Below are 21,640 nucleotides of genomic sequence, written 5' to 3'. Positions count from 1 at the left end.
GATGTTGATTATTGTAGTGATGGAAGTTCTTGCTATGTGTATGTGAATTCCCTCAGAAACTTACTTTAAGCTTGGCATCAGCTAGTCATTTCTCCAGTGAGCTGGGCTTCTTGGTGGGATAAAAGAGGATAGAGAAGTTTTCCAAATATAGGACTGCTTATTAAACTAGCATACGTGAAGTTACTTAGACTAAACAAATCCACCTCCATAGTGCTTTATAATTAAAGTAGAATTAGCTCCTCAAGACTCGGTAGGCTCTCTCAATCAGGAAAGCTTTTACCTATATCTTCACTAGCAAATAACATCCTTGAATGTCAACATCGTCTCGCCAAATAGTTTTTACAGCACTGACAGGAATGTAGAAGAGCTGGTATGATTTAGGGCCTTAGATTCTTTCTCACTCCCTGCTAAAAGGAAATAAACAGACCTAACTTTGCCTTCCCTTCCTAGGTTTCAGTGAGGGAAGAGGCTATGTTCTACCATGCTGTGAGTGTGTGGCTATATTGGAGCAAATTTTCCATGACCTATTTTCTGGTTGGGCCTTTTTCCTCTGACAATAAATGCCAGATAACTATGGGGAAAGAGGGAAAGCCTGAACCTTTCAGAACCCTTAACATTTGGGGAGAATAAATCCATTTTTTTTAATAATTTTTTTCCTGAAGCTCTTTTCTTTTACTTGTGATGGTATATTCTGTCATACAGATGTTTCTGTGTGGGATGACTTTTCAATAATACAGCAGACCTATCTGATAATATAATAGTCTTTCAAATGCAGTCAATATTTTAATTTATGTAAATAATACTATTTTTGGATACTTACTGAATTTTTCTTTTTTTTTTCTTTTATGCAAAGAGATAGAAGGCTCATACTGGACATAATGTGAATGGGCTATATTCCATTCTAGTAAATGGCTTACATTCCATTTCCGTGTAGGTTACATATTTATTTGGTTTAAAATATTTAAAATGGCTTGAAAGAGTAAGAACATGTTGTAAGTATATTAGCTCAGAATGTTTTAATTAACTTACATTTTAGAATATAATGTTGACAATATAACAAAGTAAGGATTTGATTTTTTTCAAAAGGAAGGATCTATAACTGCATGAACAAAAAGTGAGTGCAAATTACTATAAATACATGGACAAGTGTGTTTATACTTGTGTGTCCAGGTAGATGCATCTATTAATTAATTTCAGGCACAAATACCTGAATTGTGTGCATAATTATATGTTGGACCTACTGAAAATCAGACCATAAATACTTTGTATGTGCCTTTTCCCTCTTTACTAGGTTAGTGCCAGGATCAATTTCAAGATAAAAAGTTTAATTTTGGAATGAAATACCCCTAATTAAGTTTCTGTTATAAAGAAAATATAATCCAAGATAAACTAGTTGCTTTCTCTGCTAGAGCAACTGCTTTGCCAAATCTCACCCAAATCTCACCCAGACTTGCATCTTTCTGCTCTGCAGTAGGCCCCTGAAATGTGCACTCAGGATTTAGTGCTTGGCAAAGACATACGAAAATGATAGCACATTTTTAGGAAAGATGTAGGCTCACTCTTATGAAACTTCTGATAATCCAATCAGAAGTTAGATTTTGAATGAAAGCTAGTGTCAATGCAAATTAAAAATCCGTTTGTATTTAATCAGATTTTTTCATCTCTAAACTTCTATATTGTGTCTGTATTTCAGAATTGTTGATATTGGTATCATCTTATGTCTAAGTGTTGAGGCCAGCAGTGATTCTTTATAAGAAGGAGGGAGGGTAAGATCCTCTGGAGACTTGAGATGTAAGTCTCTGAAGTCCTGGAAAATAAATGTGAACCATTCAGAAACTTTATCCACACTTTTTCCACTTCTGTATTCTTGGATGCTTTTAAAAACAATCAGTTATGGAAGAGGAAAGAATGAAACTTATTGAAATGTGTTTTTATTTATATTGCAATAAACCTGTCATCTTCACTACTTCCACCTTCTATTCTTTCTTGTACTATGCTTTCTCTTTCCTTATACACCTCCATTACCCCTTTTGATCTTTCCAATTCAACTGACCGGTGTCAATGACCTTTGAATTTTCTCTGCTCTGTGCTTCCCCACAACTTCCCCCCTGGCAAATCAACACCATGTATTTTTCTTTTCACCTTTTTCTTCCAAGATATTTTGAGACTGTCACTTGGTCACTTGTTCAAATGTCATGTTTTACCATCCAAATCACATAGCACAAGGTAGCAAAAGAGGGATATTACACAAGAGGAGGTTACACAGGTCAGTCCTATGCTCCAAATAGAAAGAAGAATTGATGTGACGGGTTAGACAAAAAGTTATTGATGTTATTAATTTTTAGCTGTCTGTAATTTTGTTTCAGATTGGGATTGGTGTTATAGAGAATACACAAGAATTCCACAATGGAAGAAAGGGCAAATGGTACAGTGGCTCATAACTCACTGGCTGAATACTCTCCCATCAAGGAAGCGGGCAAGCCAGATTCAAGTGACAGCTGTGAAATGTATGAAAGAAACAAAGAAACAATGCAGCTGAAGAAAGAAATCTCTTTGCTTAATGGAATCAGCCTCATTGTAGGCAACATGATTGGTTCGGGTATCTTTGTGTCACCTAAAGGAGTTCTCATCTACAGTGCCTCCTATGGATTGTCGCTAATAATCTGGGCAACCGGGGGGATTTTTTCAGTGTTTGGAGCACTCTGCTATGCTGAACTGGGAACCACTATTATCAAGTCAGGAGCCAGCTATGCATATATCTTGGAGGCCTTTGGGAGCTTTGTTGCTTTTATTCGCTTATGGACCTCATTATTAATTGTTGAGCCAACTAGTCAGGCAATTATTGCAATAACCTTTGCTAACTACATTGTGCAGCCTGTCTTCCCTTCTTGTGAGCCTCCTTATGTTGCCTGTCGTCTCATCGCAGCTGCTTGTATATGTAAGTATTCTATGACAACTAATACGATTATTATCTTGACCGTGAACATCTATTACATATAGTCCTGTTTAGATTCCAGAACTGTAGCATTCTGAATCTAGAATGGTTTGAGTTAGAGCAGGGATCGGCAATTTTGGAACGCAAAATGACTCCATGACTTCCAGAAAACTCAATTTCTTATTCGAAATCTTGTGTGCTTTCAAACACACACTATTCACTTATAAACTTCACTTTCAGGGAATAGCTTTATTGACAGAGGCCTATCTTTTGGGACTCAAGTAACTTTTTTTTTTTTTTTGAGTTGGGTGTTGGGTGAATTGATTTAAATCAAGGTGGTTTTTATAATTATTTAAATCCGTAAATAGGGAACCTTGATTAAAATAATGGATTTTTAATCTAGTTTTGCATTTATACTTTTCAGTTATTTTCCTAAAGAAAAATTGATTCTTGTTGATTGGTATAACTGTTAAAACATGGTGTTTTGCAACTAAATATAGTCTTTTATTAATACTAAATTTATACTAATTTTGGTACTTTTTGCTAACTTTTTGCAATTCTATATCTTAATATACATTTTTTCCGATTCTTAATTTTTACACTTTTTTAGATGTATGACATTTATTTATTACAGAGTGATCAATTGTTTGTGATTTGTCTAGCTGCATTTAGAAGACATTGACATTAAATTAAAAATGCACAATCAGCATTTTCAAATTGTTATTAAATAAAATTATCTGAAGTGTGGTGGATACACAAGAAAAATAATCACAACATATTTCTCATTTAAAACTATTTAATAAAACAAAGTATTAGCTGTACTTAATGAATTGGACTGATTGTTTCTGGTCACCAGGTCCTTCAAGATTTTAGAACTAGTAGATCTCATCCTCATTGTTTTTATTTATAGATTTGGAAGAGAAAAACAAGCTTTTTCAACTTCCAAACAGTTTCTCAACTTTGATTGAACTCTAGTTATTCAACTGAACTGGTTTAAATGAAGAAAATATTCTCTCAGCGCCTGCAGAAGAGGCTATTGCTGTCAAAAGCTGGTTTAGTACTTAGCCAGTGACTTCAAATTTAAATTTAAAAATCCAACTTTTTGATTTAAAAAAAAAAATGTTTATCCACCATGGGTAGGTTAGTAAAGTTTCACTAATCTTTCCTTCTCATACAGATGAGAAAATACCTTTTGTGCCTACGATTATAAATTACATGTTTTTTATAAGGCTCTAATAGTTGAAAATCCCCTTTTGTACAATAAGGAAACTGATCTCATGGATCAGTAACTGGTTAAAAGATAGGAAACAGTCTATTTTCATAATGGAGAGAGGTAAATAGCAAGGTCTGCCAAGGATTTAGGGTGTTCAGCATATTCATAAATAATCTGGAAAGCATGTGAGGTGGCAAAATTTTCAGATGATACAAAATTATTCAAGATAGTTGAGTCCAAACTGATTGCGAAGAGTTATTCAGCTCTGGTGCAGCAGCAGACAAAATAACTAACAATGTTGGGAACCATTAGGAAAGGGATAGATAAGAATTATAGTGGCATTGTGATATTTTCTAAATCCATGATAAGACCACACCTTGAATGCTGTATGCAGTTCTGATCTCCCCATCTCAAAAAGATATATTACAATTGGAATAGGGCAACAAACATTCTAAGTGGTAAAGAAGAGCTTCCATTGGAGGAGAGATTAAAAAGACTGGGACTGATCAGCTTAGAAAAGAGATGACTAAGGGGAGAGATATGATAGAGGTCTATAAAATCATGAATGATCTGGAGAAAGTGAATAAGGAAGTGTTATTTACCCATTCACATAACACACAAACCAAGGGTCACCCAATGAAATTAATAGGTAGCAGATTTAAAAGAAACAAACAAAACAAAAGAAAGTAGATCACACAACCTACGTTCTCCCTGTGGAACTTTTTGCCCAGGGATGATGTGAAGGCCAAAAGTATAACTTGGTTCAAAAAGAATTAGATAAGTTGATGAAGGATAGATCCATCAATGACTATGAGCCAAGATGGTCATGGATGCAGCCCCATGCATTGGGTTTCCCGAAACCTCTCCCTGCAAGAAGCTGGGACTGGATGACAGGAGATGTATCACTTGGTAAATTGCCATGTTCTGTTCATTTCCTCTGAAGCATCTGGCACTGGCTATTGTTGGGCTGGACTGGATACTGGGCTATGTGGATCATTGGTCTGATCCAGTATAACTGTTCTTACGTTAAAGACAGAAATGAGAGAAAAACAGACACATTGTTTTTGGCTGAAGAGGGTATGGCATTCATGCTTGATTAACCTAGCATTAGATCTTAACATGTGTCTATCTTGGAGAAGGAGAGGTAATTTCATAAATCAGTCTCCTTTGCGGTTATGGCAGCAGGGAGAAACCTTTGCAGAAAAGCTTTGTTTAGAAATCAGTTGTGTACTTTAAAATCCTGCCCTCAACCACTTGACGTCCTTGCTAGGACTCACCCCACTGCACTACTTTTATATGTAGCTCTGTCACTACAGAAGTCCTCCCTTGCTACTTGGCAGCAGCTTGCAACCTAAAATTGAGAATCAAATAAAATCTGTGAAGGGTACTAACTTGTTAAGGAAAACCAACATAAGCTGTGTGTCTGAACATTGTTGGGGATAGTTCCTGTGCAAAAATGGAGATTTTGTTTTCCAATATACATAGTAACAAATACAAATCGTTTATTAGCTGATATACTGCAAGATCATCTGTTTCCTGAAAATTCCAAATGTTGTGACACTTTACCACTCACTTCTGAAATCTTTACTATCATGGGATATCATCTCAAAATGCACAGGCACACTTTACAATGCTATCAATATAAGCTAGCAAATTGACAACAGCTGCAACAAAATTGATAGAAGTAATCTTAGGGCAGGTCTACACTGCAGGGTGAAGTCAACCTAAGGGTACGTCTTCACTTACCGGAGGGTCCGGCGGCAGGCAATCGATGTTCTGGGATCGATCCCGGAAGTGCTCGTCGTCGACGCCGGTACTCCAGCTCGCCGAGAGGAGTACGCGGCATCGATGGGGGAGCCTTCCTGCCGCGTCTGGACCGCGGTAAGTTTGGACTAAGGTACTTCAAATTCAGCTATGTTATTAACGTAGCTGAATTTGCGTACCTTAGTCCGAAGTGGGGGCTTAGTGGGGACCAGGCCTAAGTTACACAACTCCAGCTACGTGAATAACATACCTGGAGTCGACGTAGCTTAAGTCGACTTATTGCAGTGTCTACACTGCGTTGGGTCGATGGGAGAAACTCTCCCATCGACTTACCTTATGCTTCTCGTTCTGGTGGAGTACCGGAGTCGACAGAAGAGCAATCTGCAGTCGATTTAGCGGGTGTTCACTAGACCCGCTAAATTGACCCTCGGTGGATCGATTGCTGCAGTGTCGATCCATGGTAAGTGTAGACATACTCTTAGTAACCAGAAAAAAGCATAGTCTAAAAATGAAATGGTTTGATTTGTCCAGATTCTTAATTAGATTTTTTAAACTCCAGAGATAGGACAGCACTTCACAATCAAATTGTCATGAAAACAGAGACCAAATGTTCTAACATCTTTGCAATAGGAAAATTTTTCATAAAAAATCATTTGCATATGGAAAATCACTACCTAAAAACTGTTGGCTAGAATAAAAAATCCTGTTCACATAAGTATTGTTTATTATAGAGTAACAAAAACAGCTGTTTGTTTATGTTGGAAGGCAGATCTGATGCCAATTGTTTTCCCCTGAGTGTTTCTCAGGAGCTGCTACAGTCATGGTTTTCGAAATTTGATACTTCTGTTTTTCCCAGTCTTGACAAGTTGAAGGAAATGTGGTTCATCCTTTTCAGTTGCCAACTTTTCAAGTTCACCAGTTTCACACTTGTATGGGATCATTACCCTTGTTTTTTATTTTTGAATTATTATTCTTCCATTGGGTAACTGGACTAAGTACATTCCTATCTCCATGTGCTGCCCCCTTTTTTTTCCTTGTTGGGTTGTAGCTCTTTAACCAAGCTTTAAACTATATAAGAGAAGGAACTTTATTCCAGAAAATTGCATTGTATATTAGTTAGTTTTGGTTTGCCACTGCATCACTTTATCAATCAATGTGCCTACATTGTTTAAGATACCCTTATAATACCATGTTTTTTCAGTAAGAAAGCTTAGTAAAATACAATTGAATTTCACTAACCATATATTGTTTGCTAGTGCAAATATCTGCATCTGGGGAAGTGCCCAAAATGCAGGATTGAAATAGATTAATTATAATCTGGATAGTGCAAAAATCTGAATTGTAGAAAAACAATGAAGATACAGTTAGATAATTCCTGAATATTCAGATGGTACTTAGGATGGGAAGGAGCTGTTTAATATTTTAAAATATTTGAGGAAAAAATGAACACAAGAATAGAGCAATACTGCGAACTGTTGAGTGTAGTGCTAGCAACCGCAATCAGAGGAGAGATGATCTGATAAATTTGGTTACATGAGCAAGTCTAAAGTCATAGAATCATGGATGATTAGGGTTGGAAGAGACCTCAGGAGGTCATCTATCCAATCCCCTACTCAAAGCAGGACCAAAACCCACTAAATCATCCCAGCCAGGGCTTTGTCAAGCCGGGCCTTAAAAACCTCTAAGGATGGAGATTCCACCACCACCTCCCTAGGTAACCCATTCCAGTGCTTCATCATCCTCCTAGTGAAAAAGTGTTTCCTAATATCCAACCTAGACCTCCCCCACTGCAACTTGAGACCATTGCTCCTTGTTCCGTCATCTGCCACCACTGAGAACAGCTGAGCTCCATCCTCTTTGGAACCCCCCTTCAGGTAGTTGAAGGCTGTTATCAATTCTCCCCTCACTCGTCTCTTCTGCAGACTAAATAACTCCAGTTCCCTCAGCTTCTCCTTGTAAGTCATGTGCCCAAGCCCCCTAATCATTTTCGTTGCCCTCCACTGGACTCTCTCTCCAGTTTGTGCACATCCCTTCTGTAGTGTGGGGACCAAAACTGGACGCAGTACTCCAGGTGTGGCCTCACCAATGCCGAGTAGAGGGGAATAATCACTTCCCTCAATCTGCTGGCAATGCTCCTACTAATACAGCCCAATATGCCATTGGCCTTCTTGGCAACAAGGGCACACTGCTGACTTATATCCAGCTTCTCATCCACTGTAATCTCCAGGTCCTTTTCTGCAGAACTGCTGCTTAGCCAGCCACAATTAGGTGGAATACTTGTGAGATTAAACATCTTCCTTTAATTTCACCAGGGGCGGGGATGGGGGAGAGTGTATTCCCAAAGAGACAGAACTGAATGTTTTCAAATTATTTTAAAGTTGTCAAATAGGGCTATTATTGAGCTATTTGGGAAATAACCTCAGGTTAGACAACATTACTTAATGTGGTCCAAATATTATGTGCCTTTATGTTGTAAAGTATCCTCTAGAGTTGAGCAGTCTGTGAATAGCTCATGCTGAAGGAAAATAAAATGGTAATCTCTACATAATTTAAGTAAAAGAATACATTGTCTATACCCAGAGGGGCTCAACTCTTTGAAGAACCAATCTTAAAGTACAGTTATACAGGAATGTGAATTTGTGTTCCCTAAGGTGACTCCTTATTTTCATTTTCATCACACTAACACCAGTTTTAATTAAAAAATTTTTCCATCAGTCAAATGTTGCCTTATCTGTGGAGCTTACCCTGCTAATTGGTCAGATCTGTTCTAACCTTGTCTTTTTCAACTGTTGGCTTTCCAAATTTCATATTTTAAAGACTATAAAACCTGTGAAATTATCTTGGATGTTGAACTAATCTTCAAGCTACCAAGAAAAGGGCAAAATAATTAACTTACCATTTTTTACTTCTGTCTAAAGGAGTTTTGAGGTGACCCAGAACATTATTGTAAAAGATAAAATGAGAGGACATTCTCTGCAGCCTTTGGCTTGAATGATAGTTGCAGAACGGGGCCACAAGAGTGAGGGGGTAAAACCAGGAAAATGGGAACAGGCCCAGCAGGTCTGACATGTAGTGGAGGGTCTTTCTTCCTGTCCTTGGCAAAAAGAATCCAATATGTCTTTATAATTTATGTTCCCCTCTCTCTTGTTCTTTTGTCATAAATTAAGCAATGCATAATAAACATTGCCTAGTTTAATTTTCCCAGGCTCTTAAGCTTATTTTAGCATAGTTTAAATTTAGCATGTATACACTGACATGGACAGTAATTAAAATCTGTGCTTAACAAAGATCATGCATAACTTCCTTTTCATCTTCCTTTTTTGTCTCCTAGGTCTTCTAACATTTATAAATTGTGCCTGTGTTAAATGGGGAACAAGGGTGCAGGATGTATTCACGTATGCTAAAGTCATTGCCCTTATTGTCATCATCATAACAGGAATTGTTAAACTATGCCAGGGTAAGCTTATAAAACTAATTAGAGGTTGGTATGTATCAATAAGGCTGGGGAATAATCAGTTTGGTTTTCATTAGGAATATCCATAGTAGCTGCAAAACAGTATTTTTAAATTAATCTGTAATGTTAAATTTATATTTATGTAATACCAGATATCTGTATTAAGCAATAAGGTCCAACATATCCATCCAGATATTAACAACGTGGCCAATGTTGTGAATGAAGATCATACTTGAATTGGCCTAACACACGTAAGCAATTTTACACCCTCTGGTTTGGAACCGTTAGTGGAATGAAAGAGCAAGCAGCAACATGCAGAACTTGCAAAATACTGTATGAATAGAGAAAGATGATCTCTCCGTCTAGTAAACAAATCATACTATCATATTGTTAGGTTCAGTGAACCTCAATCTAAGCTTTTTGTAATCTGGATTTTGGATAAAATGTGCAGTTACACAAAACTGTACAATTGCAATACTTCTGTTCAGAAGTATGCCTTCACAGATATTTGTCTGTGAAGCTGAATGGGCTCAAAGCCATTTAAAAGGAGCTATACACTTAGATGTGTGCCTCTGAAGGTGACTGTACTGCATCTATAGGAGGAGTATCAGCCCAGCTTACTTAGTTCCTGACTTCTCTTCTTTGTTGTTCAGCATTAAATAGTTTATTGCTGGTTCTTTTTCTTATTAGTCTTAATATTTTAGTTTAAAGATGTTTTCCATCGCACTTTTTTTTTTTAGTTTTACTCCTGTGTATTTTGGAAGCTTTCTTGATTGGCTTAAAAAAGTACACAACCTAATTTTAAATTATATGAAAAATGTGTCTTTAGCCCAAATTATACTTTGTGTGTTTAGAGTGAAGTCATTATTGAGGGACTGTAGCCCATGTTCTTTCCTTATTCTTGGACTGGTATGGAACAGAACATGCCTCTATGAGAACAGTGTGTCACTTCTTGAGTACAAAACACCTCTGCACCATCAGCTGCTCCATTGACCTTAATATGTTTACCACTAACATCCTGGATGCTGCCTACCTTCTTCCCTGCTCCTAACTTGGCTGTTGCTCCATCTTCCTCAGTGTCATCCAAGATACTGAGGAGGACAGAGATGCAGTGACACATTAAAGGACTCAAATATTTGGGCTGGTCAACCTTGGCAATGCCTTATAAACTGCTTTTCCCACCCTACAAATAGCAGCCTATTGCTGTAAAAAGTACAAGGTGTTTAGAACTATAGCTATATATTTGGGCATTGGAATGTACAAGATAGTAACTCGCCTTCCTGTAGTCAATATTATAAACTGTTTATATTGCTATTGTATTGCCACTGTGATGACAATGTCAGCACATGTTGGAAAAAAATCACTCCAAGTTGAAGAGTGACGTAAATGATATTAGTCACAACAGTATTGATAGCACACAAGACTTAAGTGTACTTGGGAAGATTTTCTCCCAACTATTATTTAATTACATTTTTACGTTCCCTTAATTGCTATCAATTTGGCCCTTTTGATGCTTAAACTAAATTGGCCTACCTCTTAATATGCACATATTCATTGACTCGTCACATCTTTTTGTATGCACTTAAATGTTTACAATGTAATGGATAGTAGTCTGGACCTATGAAGTAACTATAACTCATCAAATAAATCAGAACTTTAACAAAATTTAAATACAGGTATTTATCCATTTGGATAAATGACTGATTTTATCAATCTGCGTGCATTTTGTAAAGAGTAATCCCTGCCTACCAACCCCCCCCCCCCAAAGGCTTAGTTTTGGCACACACAAACAAAGTGGTTCAGAATATCAGAGATGATATGACCCATAGAATTGTATCATTTCATTTGTATACATTGGCTTGAGCCGAAAGGATACTGCCCCAATGCTGTTAGAGCTATGATTGAACTGTATTTTGGGTTACAAGCCTGTACTTCACTGTCCCTCAGTTCTGTCTCTGCTGTTACTGTGAACAGGTCAGGTATTTATTGCATAATAATAATGCTTTCTGAGTTCCCCATAGAGTCAAATTTTTATAAAATTAAGTGCCCTGCTTATTCTCAAGGCTGTAACAGGCAGAATGTTAGGATGGGTCAGTGAGTGAGCTTGAAGGAATGTCAAAATTCCTAGTTCTTGGCTTGTTTTCAACTTTGTATATCAAACTAAAAAACATTTTTACTTACTGTCATACAATAATGTATATATGTATTTCTCCCCAACACACAGGACATTCAGGACACTTTCAGAACTCCTTTGAGGGATCTTCTTGGGACCTAGGAGACATTTCTCTTGCACTGTATTCTGCTCTGTTCTCTTACTCAGGCTGGGATACCCTTAATTTTGTAACAGAAGAAATAAAAAACCCAGAAAGGTAAAGGATCCATTTTTTTAATAAGGATGTTATTTCATTAAACTTGGACAGTTCTTAAGTCACTAAGGTAGTGACTATTTTTCACTGAAATGTTTTCTGAGCTGACAAGGAATTTGATTATGGTAGAACTACTCTGTATGGACACACAACTCTCACAACTTTATACTGGATCACCAACACAGGATTATTAAGCGTAAGGTTTATTAACGGCTGAAACACTTTAAAAGTAAGGAAGCCCTGATGACTACGGCATACTAGTTGATTAGGAATCGTTACTTTGCAGTTACGTATCATGGATAGTTCTTTACAAATAGACTGTAATATTGCAGTGTAAATGGTGCACACAATGTTTTCATCTGTGCAATTGCCATGACAGTTTCAAAGTCTCAAAACATAATCTTCACGCACAGATGAATGCTGCAAATGTGCGCCTGACAAGTCAGTTAATTGTGTAGCTCAGTCTTTAAACAGAAATGGTTAATGTAAAATTCACATCTGTCTGACAATTTTTACCTATTACAAGTAACAGCTAAGATTGCTATAGCTGAAAGATATGAGAGAGAGAGGTTTCCTTTTTCCCCCAGCTGGCTTGCTTTATGCGTTATTAGTCAGTTTGCCCTGTTTGAGCTTTCACACAGCAAGGAGAATTTCCTTTAAGAATTGTTGTTGCAAAATGACAATTAGCAACCATCTTTTTTAACTGACTAGATTTCAGATTGACAATGTCTCTTTTTAACTGCTTTGCTAGTGAGTGGTGTACACCTACCCATAAGAGATTTAACACTGTGCTTACGTTAGTTATCTTGTCTTTCTGCATCTGTTGGCAGAGAACATTTATTTTAAAAACTCCCTTTTGAGTGCTATTGCAATATCTTTCCACCTTCCCCTTAAAGATAATATTCTGCTGTGTTAACAGTTAAGTAACTTTTTTCTATTGGATTTCATGTAAAAACAAGCTTTCTGCTAGGAACATTTAATTTAATTAACATTTACATCTATTTGTTATTCATAAGCTCAAGTTTCTAATGCAACAGGCTTTATTCCTGGCAGTGACTCTCACTCATAAAGCAAGCTTCAAATTCTAATTGCCCATATTATACTAATGCTCAAAAGAATAAGGAGGTGTTTTGGTCTCCTGAAGTTCCTTTCAGAGTATGGTAGAATTTTCCATACTCATCCTGTCTCATGCTTGTCCTGTGAAAGTTCTAGTCCACAATTACGTGTGAAAAGGTCCCTGGGCTTTTTTTTTCTTGAAGATTAATGCCCTTGAAGAGCCATTCCAGCTTTTTTGTTTCATTAGGTGACATGTCTGCATTTCTTCTTCATGCTAAGGTCCACAGATCCATTACAATGGGTACTTCAGGCTGCTTGCAGTTAGGGGGCAGAACCAGACCTCTCGGTCACTGGCAACAGGAGAATGTCCTTCCTCCGTTTCTCCCCCCACTCCCACCCCCGCTTCCATGGTACTGGGCAGGTTCAACCAGACCACCTGGCTGCAGAGCTTTTCTGATGAAAATTCTTAATTTTGAATTGTTTGAATCTCTGTCACTCTGTGTCTGTCTAATTCCCAGCCATGTCCTAGAACTGCATTTGATTTTGGGGGAAAGTCCCCTCAGCTCTGCTTCCCCTTCTGAGGTGTTTGCAGTGGCTGGTGCCCCTGCAGGCTTTAGCAGCAGAGCTAAGCTGAGGAAAAGGCAAAATGAAAGGCCTATCTCACTGGGGAGCTTGGTCCAGTTCTGGGGGCAGAATGCAACGTCCTTCACAGCTTAGCCCAGGCAAGGTCACCGCTATTAACTTTCCCTGGGCAGGAAAGGAGCCAGGTTGGATTAGAGAGGCTAACTGCTGGGCAAAATATAGCCAAGACCAGGCCGGATTGCCTCAGCCCCCTCTCCTGGCAGGAAAGGAGGCACATAGAAATGGAAAAGAACAGGCTCCGGTGGCAGTGAAGCCAGAAAGACAGCATGCCAAATGGAGGATCATGCCTAAATCCCTATATAGATCACACTGGCAGCCATACCTCTGACTGCAGAGCTGAATCTCTCCTACCCCTCAGGTCAGGTGGAGGGTACTGGACACAGCATGGACCCTACCAATACCAGAATGCAGTAAGGGGCATTTGGGCCCAACTCTCAGCCTCTGCTGCCACCTCTATAACATCCCCCCAGGGACCCTTATTCATATCCTATGCTGAGACCTCCAGGGGAAACAGACCCATCTGCCCCACGTGGATCCCATGCAATAAAGGGGTTGAGCTTATGGGAGCCCGTTGTTGACTCCCACATCTCTCTTGAGACACCCAGAAGGAGTCCATGTTGGGGAGGAGAGACAAATAAGACTAACGTCTTTGAGGACAGTCCCATTTTAGGTCCTTGGACAGTTCCTATGTTTTGCAGATGGATTGCAGCCTTTTTTTCTTTCCCCAGCTTCACCCATTACCATCTTATATGTGTTCTCAGGGTCTCTCCAGGATAGCAATACTATAGGCTTTAGGGAAAAAGGAAATTTGCTTCTCTTTCTGGACTGTTTTTCTGATTGGGGTTCTGTAGAGAGAGGAAGCTGAAACAAACAGAGTGGTACGGTTTCTGGAGTATCTTGGATTCAAGAAATGCACGACACTAACGAAGTCAGTTATAGGTTCTGACAGATGATAAATAGCATCAGGGAAAAGGTCTCATCTCAGAAGACTTGTAATAGATGATTGCCATAATGGAAAACAAGTGGTAACACAGATCAAAAATCCATAGTGGATATGATCCACTAATTCTGGGTCCTCCTCCTGCATCTTGCCCTATCTCATTCATGGGATGAGCATGAGAGCTAGAGATCTACTTCCCGTTGTATATTATTTGCTCCCACAACTGGTGAATGCAGAGAATTAGGGTTGTTGGTTTGGAGTGTTTTTTGTACCATTCCCTGATTTAGTTCATAGAACGGGTACTAGAAGGAGACAAAGCATCCACCAGCTGAAACATCATAATTCACTGATGTCTCAGAGCACTGCTCCTTCCATTGGAACAGATCTGTTTAGAGGTCGTGTCAATCAACATCTCTGATTGATAACTGTGAAGAACACCATCAACCCTACTCTGGAGAGAGATTCTCCCATCCTGGGTGGAGTCTTCTGTCTGTGTGTACTACCCACTAAAGGGGAGATGAACATCAAAACACATTTGGCAAAGTTGGATTAGCAGAGTGGCTCCTACACGCAGAAATATCTCATTCATGGTAAGTCAGTTTGGTGGGCTGGTGATCAGCTTCTCTGCAGCTGGAAACAATAAATAAAGTGACCTGTAGCCTCTGTGTCACGACTTGGAGCATGAGGTGGGGAATGTTATCTTGTAAAGCTTATCAGGGTCCCTCACTGTCTGGCCAACTTTTCCATTGCTTGCCAGATATGAAACAGCTTCTGTATGAGGAGAGATTAAAGACTGTGACAGTTCATCTTAGAAATCTCATATTGGTACCTTCTTTGCGTTTTGTAAAATCTGCAGTGAAACTGTTCTTTAAAATGAACAACATGTGCTGGGTCATAATCCCAGACTGCTATAACATGAAATATATGGCACAATGCAGGTAAAACAGAGCAGGAAACATAAAATTCTTCCCCAAGGAGTTCAGTCACAAATTTAATTAATGCATTTTTTTTTAACGAGCATCATCAACATGGAAGCATGTCTTCTGAAATGGTGGCCGAAGCATGAAAGGGCATATGAATGTTTAGCTAATCTGGCACTTAAATACCTTGCAATGCTGGCTACAAAAGTGCCATGCAAATACCTGTTCTCACTTTCTGGTGACATTGTAAATAAGAAGCAGGCAGCATTATCTCCTGTAAATGTAAACAAACTTGTTTGTCTTAGCGATTGGCTGAACAAGAAGTAGGACTGACTGGACTTGTGGGCTCTGAAGTTTTACATTGTTTTGTTTTTGAGTGCAGTTATGTAACAAAAAAATATACATTTGTAAGTTGCACTTTCACGACAAAGATTGTACTACAGTACCTGTATGAGGTGAATTGAAAAATACTATTTCTTTTGTTTATCATTTTTACAGTGCAAATATTTGTAATAAAAGATATACACCTTGTATTCTGTGTTGTAATTGAAATCAATATATATGAAAATGAAGAAAAACATCCAAAATATAATAAATTTCAATTGGTATTCTATTGTTTAACAGTGCGATTAAAACTGCGATTAATTGCGATTAATTTTTTTAATTGTGATTAGTTTTTTTGAGTTAATTGCGTGAGTTAACTGCAATTAATCAACAGCTCTAATTTGTAGACCTTAGCATGAAGAATAGAAAAATGTGTCTGTGCTTAGCTGAAAATTATCTTTCTGTGTAATAAGATCCACAGATTCAGCTCACTCTGGAGACAAATGGATCATCCACAATACAGATGGAAACTGACAGCCCAGTATTTGGGTTTGTTGTGATTAGGTAGAATATACCATGCACTGCCGTAGGAGAAATTTAATGTGTTTCCTCAAAGTATATTTAACACAATCTCTAATTAAAAAAGTAGCTTTGAATTATCTTGGCTGTAGAATTTCTCAACTGGAGGGAATTTCAGGAGGTGGTGCATTCGTCTGATGCTAGGGAATGACAGGTCTGAATGCAGGCTGAAGTACTCATGGTAATGGATCTGTGGACCTTATTACTTGCACAATGGAAATTTTCAGGTAAGCAGATAATTTTTCCTATTCTAGCATTCCCTTTTAGCCATGCCTTTGTGAATTTCAGGTCAAGGTGTAGGAAGGCAGTCATGTGAGAGAGAGAGTATGCAACCTCTGATTAATATTTAGGATACTCACAGGGAAGCCACATACAGTATTTTACATTCTCTTGTCAAAGAACTTGGGCTTAAAGTTGTATCAGACATTGAGGTTTGGACTTGAAGGTTCTTTCTAGTTTTGAAAATACCCTGAATCTTCCACCTTCTGCATTCATAGAGTTTTTAGGGGATTAATGGGAGAAGATGAATACTCCTCTGTAGTTTTGTGTTCAGTTTTTTTTTTTTTTTAAAGGCATCTCATCTCTCCGTTTTCCATTTCCTGCCTGGGTGTAATGGGGCAGGCCTCACCACCAAAGTGCCTCCTGCTGGCCGTCCTGGGAATTAGCTCTCGTTTCACCAGCATGCCCTCATCTAGTAGTGTCTCGTCTGTTGTCATTCTCACCTCCACCTCTAGGACCCATGTTGCTCCCCGGCCCGCGGCGTGTCCTTCTGGACACAGCCCTCCGGCTGTGCCCCACTCAGTTTTCTCCCCTGTTTTGGGGGACCTGACAGTGCTCAGTCCAGCCACTCGCCTCGGTGGCAAACTGCAGTCTCTGGTCTAGCCACTCAACTCAGTGGCAAACTGCATTGCATGCACTGGCCACTTCCCTTGGTGGCAAGTGGAGGAGGACCCAGGCCCACCTGCTACTCCGGGTCCCGGACCAGGGACTCTATAGCCAGCAACCATGTACTGCCCCTCCTCCTACTCCACCATCTGTTTCCCTGGGCCACTTCTCCGCAGCCCTAGCACTTTCTCTGCCCTTGTATCAGGGCCTCAGTCTGGCAGCCATCAGGTTGGAGCTCCCTCTTGCTCCCCTGACCTGCCCAGCATTGCTCTGTCCATGGTGCTCTCTCTCTCAACCCTCCTACAGGGCAGCCAGCCCTCCTCCCTTGCCCTCCCAGCAGAGACTGCCTCTGTTCTGCTCAGCAGCCCTTCTTATATGGGCCAGCCTGACCCTGATTGGCTGCTCCACTAAGCCTTCTCCCTATTGGCTGGCTCAAAAAGCCCTCTTCTAATTGGCTGGGTTCTGCGCAGCCTCCGCAAGGCTGCTTTAACCCTTCTTCAGCCGCCCTATCACACTGGGGTACTAGATTGTTACTAAATGTCTATTAGTAATATATATTTCAGGAATGATCCTTGTGTTCCTTGTTCTCCAAGAATGTGGTGGGATATAATTATATTGGTTAATCTTTGGTGCAATGAAAATTATTGCTATTGCTGAGAAGAATGTAGTTATAATATATTCCCCATTTTCTCTCCTTTCTTCTCTGTGGAGCTGGCACTTTCCTTTTGTTCTTGTTTCACATCATTAAACTGTAGCTTAAACTGGTATTTGAAGTAAGTAATTGCTCTCTGGATGGATCTCAGCCACTAACCAGTACGATGCTCAGATCTTTGAACCATGAGTGTTGCATTAGTCACTATCTAGGAGAACAGTCCCAAGAATCATGGTCTATTAGTTAAAGAGTTTTTAATTACTTTTGAATTGCACTGACATTTTGCCACAGCAATTTGACTTTATGATAGTGATGACATCGTAATGGTGTTGAATCCCTTTTTAGTGTCATTTAGTCAGTAATGAAAAAATCCTTACTCTATACTAAATTATTTTTTAAAAGGTACATGACTCTTTAAAGTATTAAATCCAACAAATGCAAGAGGCTGACTTGGAGTTTGTCACTCTCTAAGAATTGATCCAGTTTGCTGGCTTTGCCACCCTGAACGAGTGACAATTTTTTCAAAACTTTGTTTTGTTTTGACGGGAGATTTTTGAAAGAGGAAGAGCTTGCATTCAGTTTGATTACATTTGATAAATGTTTCTGATTATTCTAGCTGGAAATAACTTAGATATTTCCATTGATATCTGACATTGACAGATAGGCAAAGTAAGAAAAATGCTACTTTAGATCTTATTAGAGTTTCATTTAAGGATATTACTTTGACATGTGATGTTGACAGTTTGTGTTTTAACGGTGATAAAGCGTTAACTTTTTGAATCTGTTTTTAGTGTAATTATTGTCTGATTTTCCCCCATAATTTTCTGCAGCTGTGAAAATTTAAATCTATTTTATAATAGGGAAAAAAAATTAACCCATAATTTTGCACAACTGTAGACATGTAAATAGATAAACAGTTCAAAAATGCTTAAAAATAAATATTAATATCTGTTGGAATCTTTTTTAAAAACCTAGAATTTTCCCAAGCCTATTTGCTATTTTTGTCTCATCAGGAATCTGCCACTGGCTATTGCAGTTTCTATGCCCATTGTGACGGTTATCTATATTTTGACCAACATAGCTTACTATACGGTGCTGGATATTAATGCTGTTCTTTCTAGTGATGCTGTGGCGGTGGTAAGTCAAATATATACTATACTGCTGTATTGCCAAAACTTCATATTTTAGGGATAGATTTACTACTTGTGAACATTGTAGGTAAAGTCCCTGGTTACTCATGTCCCTTCATGTGCCATGTATATTTCCCCTAAATCTAGAAGGGGAGACCAATTGAATAATTTATCATAAATACTTAAATCTAGTCTTAAACACAAATATTGTGAATGAGCATACTGTGTACTGGTTTCTTTTAACTTAATAGCAATCTTATTTAAAACCAGCACCTAATCCAAGCCACTGGCATATTTTGCAAAGATTCTGACTAGGTGTATGCTCCTTGAGGTATTTAAAGAATAATAATAGGAATCATTAATACTTAGCATGTTCTTAGTCAGTCTTATGCTATAGTCTTTAATAACTTGAAATGTGTTTGAAAAATGTTGTACTGAGCCACTAATTAATCTGTCTTCAATGTGAAGTAGCTTTGTTATCTGTTTGCAAATAGAGATGTTGCAATTTAGCCATGCTAATATTTGTACTTTTCTCTCTAACTAAGTTTTATCACTCATTGTTTCCCAGCCATGCTAAAATTGCATCAATTCCTACAATTCTCCTGTAAAACAGAAGTACAAAATTGAAAAAAAAAATCTTGAATTTGGAGGATTGGATGCTCATTTGTGTGGGTTTTTTTTAAAGTACCCTAAATTTTATTCAGTAATTCACCTATTCTCCATAATATAATGTCTTACAGATACAATATATCCTCTATATCCAGGATTGGCAAACTTTGGCACATGGCCTGCCACGGAAAGCCGCTGGCGGGCCGGGCCGGTTTGTTTACCTACAGTGTCCGCAGGTTTGGCCGATCGCAGCTCCCACTGGCTGGGGCTTGCCGTTCCAGGCCAATGGGGGCTGCAGGAAGAGGTGACCCGGCCCGCGCCGCTTCCCGCAGCCCCCATTGGCCTGGAAAATGGTACAATGTCTTCTAATTATGACTTGGAAGTTGGATTCTAATTCTATTTTCACAGTATTTCTTTTCAAAAGCAACCACTAAGTAGTTTCCATTTCTACTCATCTATATTTGATTTAGTGGATCTTGACACAGTGATTTATTGAATGTGGGTTAGGGTTTCCTTTCTAATGCATTGCACATTAGGACACACTGTAGACAAAGGAAAGTTTTGACGCTGGGGTAAAAGGCTGAAGTTATCCTAAGCATATGCAGTGATGTATACAGGGCAGCAGTGAAACTGCTAATGTTCATCTCACTCTGCCACTACTTACAAACTTTGTGAACAGAATCCAAGATAGGCATTGGTCCTGTTCACGGTGGGGAGAAGGCCCTGAAACATTGAAGCTGAGAATAGAGTCACTTTCCCTATTGTCGTCAGTCAGGAGGCTTTGGGGTGAAGGAAAGAAGACCAGTTTCCCTTTTCAGCAGCCAAAGCTGGAATGGGAGGGCTTCAGATCTGACACATACTAGCCAGAGGCTGGATCCAGACATAGCATCTTGGTGTGGGAATCCACCATACTTGCTCTTCTCAGTAACTGGGAGCTGAAGGAGTGGCTTCAGCAGAGTATAGCTTTAGACCTAATTGATGAAGCATTTCTCCTTTCGTATATGCCGTCAGCCTCTGGTTACTAGGCTTAGTCCTTGTGTTAGTGTCTGGCAAATTTGTCCTTTCTCCCCATCCTAATTCCTGATATAAGATTGTTTTTGTTTTGTTTTGTTTTTTGAGATTTCTAGCTCTGCAGTTTTTCTCCAGGGAGTTTGCCAATCCTAAATACACCTCATTTGTCAAAAGTTGCTTGCAAACTGTCAGAGATATGGTTTCAACTCTGGTTTTCCATTTCAACTTAAATTATGTACTAGAGTCCTTGCTACTCTTCATTTTTACGTATACAAACTAATTATTACTCTACAGAATGAGCACACCTTTTCAGGGGTGCCAGAACAATTTTTATAGTGGGGGTGCTGAAGGTGGAAACCATATATTTGGGTTGTAATGAGCAACAGCTGCATTTTGTTTATACATAGGTCATTCTGATATCTTGTTTTGCTCACTATATTTCATATTATCTACACAAGGTCGCAACAACTTCTCAAACAGTTCTTTCCCACTCGCCTCACACATTCCTCGCTTCTACAAATCTCGTTATTAGGGTTACAGTTAGCCTGACTCTTGCAAACAAACTGTCATGCATTGCAATCCCCTTCCTGTCAGTTCTTTCTCTGCTTCCACAGATCTAACAGGTCTCAATAGCTGGATGGTGCTGCATGGCTCTTTGGGTTTGAGCCCAGCTGTAGAAGTTATTGCATCCATTAGAGAGAGTTTGGGTTCTTGCTTGTGAGTAGAACAGCCAGGTCCTCTAAGAATTTGGGGTGCTGTGTCTGCTTCTAAGAAAAGGAAGCATAGTGGCTGTAAGCATTTCAGATTACTACCTCTTTGCTAGGTGTGGCCATGGCTCAGATGACAAACATCAGTTCCTCAGTTTTCTTTCATGCTTCGGTAGTTTAGGGATTTCCCCTCCCCTCCTTCAAGTCAGTATTTCCCTTCCAGGGCAACAATAATTTGCAAAGTAAACAAAACAGTCCTTTGCCCTCTCCTCTTTCCAGGAGCCATATGGCCTTCCCCTTGCATGTGGGAGAGTGAAGATGTTCACTTATGCAGAATCTTTGCGTCTGGTCCTATGAGTCCAAGGTTGATGGGCCATATAACCACTGTGCTGAGATCCCTGGAATAGACATGCTTTTCTCAGAGCTGCCTTTACGTCATATTAAATGGGAACA

General features: G+C 39.0%; 1 protein-coding gene across 6 annotated transcripts in view; it reads left to right on the top strand.

Annotated features, from left to right (window-relative positions):
* SLC7A6 (solute carrier family 7 member 6) overlaps positions 1-21,640 on the top strand; it is a 46,441-nt gene that overhangs the window by 6,081 nt on the left and 18,720 nt on the right. The window contains exons 1-6 of one of the 6 annotated variants that reach the window (XM_054049073.1): positions 852-930; positions 1,694-1,766; positions 2,367-2,938; positions 9,244-9,369; positions 11,591-11,735; positions 18,744-18,867. In XM_054049073.1, the coding sequence (XP_053905048.1) occupies positions 2,407-2,938; positions 9,244-9,369; positions 11,591-11,735; positions 18,744-18,867 (927 nt within the window). In that variant the 5' untranslated portion in view covers positions 852-930; positions 1,694-1,766; positions 2,367-2,406. Of the gene's footprint in view, positions 1-851; positions 931-1,648; positions 1,792-2,366; positions 2,939-9,243; positions 9,370-11,590; positions 11,736-18,743; positions 18,868-21,640 lie in introns of those variants that run through there. The other 5 variants (XM_054049076.1, XM_054049074.1, XM_054049075.1 and 2 more) reach the window with 5 other exon arrangements.

The sequence above is a fragment of the Malaclemys terrapin genome, chromosome 14 (assembly GCF_027887155.1).
Source record: "Malaclemys terrapin pileata isolate rMalTer1 chromosome 14, rMalTer1.hap1, whole genome shotgun sequence".
Taxonomy (NCBI): Eukaryota; Metazoa; Chordata; order Testudines; family Emydidae; genus Malaclemys; species Malaclemys terrapin.
This window is presented reverse-complemented; position numbering and strand designations above follow the sequence as displayed.